Source organism: Culex pipiens, chromosome 2 (genome assembly GCF_016801865.2).
Source record: "Culex pipiens pallens isolate TS chromosome 2, TS_CPP_V2, whole genome shotgun sequence".
Lineage (NCBI taxonomy): Eukaryota > Metazoa > Arthropoda > Insecta > Diptera > Culicidae > Culex > Culex pipiens.
The window spans coordinates 101,371,975-101,376,755 of record NC_068938.1 but is presented as its reverse complement, the minus strand read 5'-3'; the positions used below and the strand labels follow the sequence as shown (position 1 = coordinate 101,376,755).

At 40.1% G+C, this 4,781-nt stretch overlaps 1 protein-coding gene across 1 annotated transcript; it reads right to left on the bottom strand.

The window, feature by feature from the left end:
- Positions 1-1,378, bottom strand: LOC120413101 (transcription factor atoh8-like). Its single transcript, XM_039573806.2, has one exon. The coding sequence runs from the start codon at positions 1,048-1,050 to the stop codon at positions 175-177; it is 876 nt and encodes a 291-aa protein (XP_039429740.1). The 5' UTR covers positions 1,051-1,378; the 3' UTR covers positions 1-174.
- Positions 1,379-4,781: the final 3,403 nt, after the last annotated feature.

Genomic DNA, 4,781 nt, shown 5'->3' with positions numbered 1-4,781 from the left:
TAAGATTGTTGTAAATAGTACACTTGTTTAATAAGTTTGATTGATGTGCGTGTCATTGTCCGAATGAGTATCATCGATTTGCCTTAAGACTAGATTTGGCTTGATTTTTACATATTTGGTGCATATATTAATTCTACTCTGAAACAGTCTCACACTTCCTGTTGAGGTCATAATTCAAATAAAATCCACTTCATAATATCTCTGAATCTCGTACACCACATTCTGGTCCTGGCTGTGGCCGTTGTTATTGCTATCACTGCCGCTTCTACCGTGGCCAGAGTCCTCTCGGCGATCTTCCGGCGATGTCACCCCTGTTTCGTCCGAATCATCCACGAACAGACTGTACGCATCGGCTTCGGTTCCCTTCTCGAGCATCTCGCTGAGCGCGTTGATGTACGTCTGGGCCATCTGGAGCGTCTCGAACTTGGACAGTTTGTGCTCGGGGGCGTACGACGGGACGATCTCGCGGAGCTTGTCAAAGGCCACGTTCAAACTGTTCATCCGTTTCCGCTCGCGAGCGTTGGCCGCTAAGCGACGCTTCCGGACCACTGTGGGGCTCGGTGGAGTTGAAGACTGGTTGGGTTGGTCTTGATCTAGTTTTGCTAGTTTTGTTGATTTATTTGAGGTGGAGGAGGCTTTTCGGCGCCTGGACTTGCTGGAGGTGATTTGCGGCTTGATTGAGTCATTTGGTTGAGTGGTCGTTATGGGTGCGTGCTCGACGCCGACGTCCAGAAGTCGTTGATCCAGATAGCTATCGTCTGCGGGCACCGGAACAAAGCTTTCGCCGTCGATCATCATTTCCGTGAACGAAACGAGACCGCCGCCGCCAACACTCGAACTGTAATTGAGACTGCTGCCGTCGTGACCCGTGAACGATGGGCTTGTGTCGCCCGAGGAACTAAAGCTGCGGTACAGGGACGTGTCGGTTGGGTAATTCGGCAAATAGCCCTCCATCATCCCGTAGCCGCTGATGCGATCCAATCCAACGACCATTGGAACCAACGTCGTCGTCGTCGTCGCCACTGGGAAGTGCTCTACATTAGCCTGCATCTTCTTGAGCTTGTTCTCGACCACGCCACGATTTCACACTTAAATTATCATCACTTTTTCGCCTTCTTCAATCTTTTCGTGATTTATCTTAACTTCTTTTAAGCAGTCTCTCACTCCAGTAATATCCTGCTTCCGACTGCGCCACTTTAACGCCTTGTTTTCTTCAAGTGACTTGCGCGCGAGCACAAAGAACAGCCAGCGACGAACCTCGCTCTCGTTGTTGCGTAACATAAAAAAGTGTTTTTATTATCGGCCCCTCCTCGGGTTTCGCGGCTTTAGTTCAACGATCCTGTCGGCACGAGTGCATCGAACGTACTGCGATGGCATTCGACCTGCGCGGTCGGCTTTTGGCCTTCGGTGCTGCTGCTGCTCCTTAATTCGGGCGCGCACGCGTCGTGCCTTTATCGGACGCAGCCGACAGGATCGGGATCCTGTGTGAGTGTTCGGGGATCGAGCAAATGTGTTTCGGCATTAATTGGAGCAAACGGAGGGAAGAGCGCATATGTGTTGTGTCCCTTCTGACTTAATGATCGTCAGTATTGAGGTCTGGTACTGGTTGTATTTGTAAAAAAAACTTCAGTTAATCCTTTGAACTTTATGCTTTTATAGATTTAAATGTTGAGGGACAATTATTTCGAAGTTTTAATCTCAATTGCTTCAAAAAGCCATGAAAACTTCACATTCCAGCAAAATTTCACCAGCAATTATTTCCCAGCCATCCCAGCTTCCAGTGCCAGTGCCCTTCAAAAATCCATATTTCTCGCCATTCCCAGCTCAAACCTCTTCCACGAACTCCACACCAGCACGTAATGAGGAAGCATCAATTAAGCGATTGCTTACGCAATCATGGGCAATTTTCCCGATCAGCTGCTCCTCGTTTGGTGCAGAGCAGTTCACCGGCCAGCCAGCGCCAGAGATCATCGTTCTGTAGTTCCGATTTTTTTTTGTTTCCCGAATAGCTGCGCTTCCTAGCGGCACGCTCAAATTAAAGCTCTGAAGTGCGAGTTTTTTCTCCCTTATTTTTGCCTTTTGCTTCCATGATGCAAAACCTACAACCCACAGGAAAAATTATCTCGTAATAATGCAACAACATTTTTGTTTGCTGTTATACGCGCAGGTCATTGCTGGGAGATCGGGACTTTAGGTTCAGGCTTAGGTTGTTATTCTATTTTGTTTTGTCCAATTTGGCTTTTTCTTTTTCATTTTTTGCTTGCAATGATCCACGTACGGTATGAATGTTTGTAAATTACTCACAAGAGAGTTTAAATTCCTAAGCAATTAACAAATTTGGATATGGTGCTTGTTGTTGGTACTTCTTGCAATTGAGATGCTTTCAAAGTTAAGCATAGTGATTACAGCAGTTGCTGATTAAAAGTAGCGTACCGTGCAAAGGGAAAAATATGTACAAAAGTTCAATTTGTTCGTTTTGCCAATTTTACTAACAAAACATCATGAAACTAAAACAAACTGAAACGCAAAAGAAGCACACAAGGGGTTGCGAATTTTCCGTAAAGAAAAACATGATTCCATAGCATTTATTCCCAAATTTATTACTTTATTTATTGCCACTTTCACTAAAATTCAATTCTCTCGATTGGGGCTTTTTCAGGGAACCCAAATCTATAATACCTTGACAAAACTGAAGCGTTTATTGACATCAACTTCAATAATGTCGAGGTTGCACAATGGGTCGCATGATTGATTCGGACATCATTTTTATCAAAAAATCTGAGATTTGGCTTAAAAAAGTGTATAATTAACATTTAAGATTTAACATTAATATTTTGGACGCGTAAGAAAGGTATCTGTAAGCCTTTACATCCAATTGAAATGCTGTCAAAGACAAACTTATGGGAAATTGGACGAGCTTTCCGGTAAAAATATTTACCAGACTGAAAAACCAAGTCTGTCATATAGAAATTTCCAAAAACCACAAAAAACCCATTTTTTCAACATTTTTATTTTTAAAACCGCTGTATCTTCCCAAGAATTGGACATAGGATAATGGCCAATATGGAGACTTTAATGTAAAATTGTCTGGGGATTCAATTCCCTCTACCGGTTTTTGAAAATTTCGACGTTTTAATGATTTTTGTATTTTTTGAGGAGAGACATACCATCCTGCATTTTTCGTCAGTCTGTTGGTACATCTTAGGCTATTTCCTCAAAAATTTTGAACGAAAAAAAATCGTGACATCACCTTTAAATTTAAGTTTTAGACTTAAAAATCAAAAAATCTCATATAAGTGGCGTGTATTTTTGTTTCAGTGTTTTTTTTCAGAAAGCTCGTCCAATTTCCTAGAAGTTTGTCTTTGACCACTTTTTGATACGACGCAACTGCTTCGAGATACAGTAATTTTTATGTTGCAAAATACAAAAATATTTAAATTCCTTACACCCTTCTCAAATGTTGTTTTCGAGAACTATTGGCTCCATGTACACAAAAATGGCTTATATAGGTCTAGGATAACATGTCTATAAAGTTTCATTGAAATCGTAGAGGGTCGGGTACAAAAATACCAGAAAAATTCCTGATTTGAGCTGGAATTGCTCTTATATAACATTTAAGTAAAAATTACATTATATCAGATCTTCAATCGTTTGAACCATTTAATTAATCTTTTGGAACTTAGTCAAAATCTTTTTTTGCTCCATTTTTGAAGGGGTCTTAAAAACCCCTGATTTTGTTGCATCGGCAAAATCTGGCTATGAACACGAGGAAGAACGTCACTGAAAAAACATAAACATAGCGGTTTGCGAATTAATCATTTATTGTCGCTTAAGGGGTTACATACATGTAGAAAATCACAAAATTTCATATTACAGAAAATTTATTGAATCAACTTAAAAGATGATTTTCTATCACTCCTGAAAGTTTCATGAAGATATTTTATGATTAAAGTAAGTTACAGGCGATTTTAGCTGAAAATTTTGCCATGCGCAAAGCGAACTGTCAAACTTATCGTGGCACCCGTAAATCAACTCGGTGCTCAGAGAAAAACCTGAGCACCGAGTTGATTTACGGGTGCCACGATATCTCGACATGGGATAGACAAAATTGGCTGAAATTTTGGGTGAAGACTCGCAAGACATATCCCGTGTGCATGACGAAGCGCGATTTTGAAATTTTGCATTTTTTAAAAATACAAAAATCAAAAACTTGCGATTTTTTATATGAAAAACATAAAAATATTTTTATCTTTTTTAAAAATAAACTTTTTGAAAATCGACCTTCGTCATGCACACGGGACCGGTTTAACGAGTCTTCACCAAAATTTTGAGCCGATTTGGTCAATGCAGTGTTGAGATATCGTGGCACCCGTTTTTGAAACTGCCAACTTCAAATACCTATAACTCGGCCATGATACAACCAAATGTCCTCAAATTTGTTTTGTTAACAGATAAAAATATATATTTTAATGCCCTGAAATCAGATTTAAAAAATATTTATGTTTGTGCTCAAACCAACCTCTGACATTTATGCCGATTTACATGTATGTAACCCCTTAATCCAAAGAATTTGTTTTCTCAAGTCGTTTGGGTAATATTTTTTTCGTTTTTCTTTGAACTTGACAGGGATTGAAATTTTTGACAATCAAAACAAGATAGATAAAATCACAACAAACTTGGCTTACACACTTATCGAGAAATGCCAAATTTAGTTTGACAGAAAATGCGGAGAGTTGAAATCGCTTGTTTCCATTTGAGCAGTTCTCTAGGATTTCGGTCAT

Excerpts from the sequence above, each read along its gene's own strand:
- LOC120413101 (XM_039573806.2), bottom strand. The coding sequence starts at position 1,050 with ATGCAGGCTAATGTAGAGCACTTCCCAGTGGCGACGACGACGACGACG.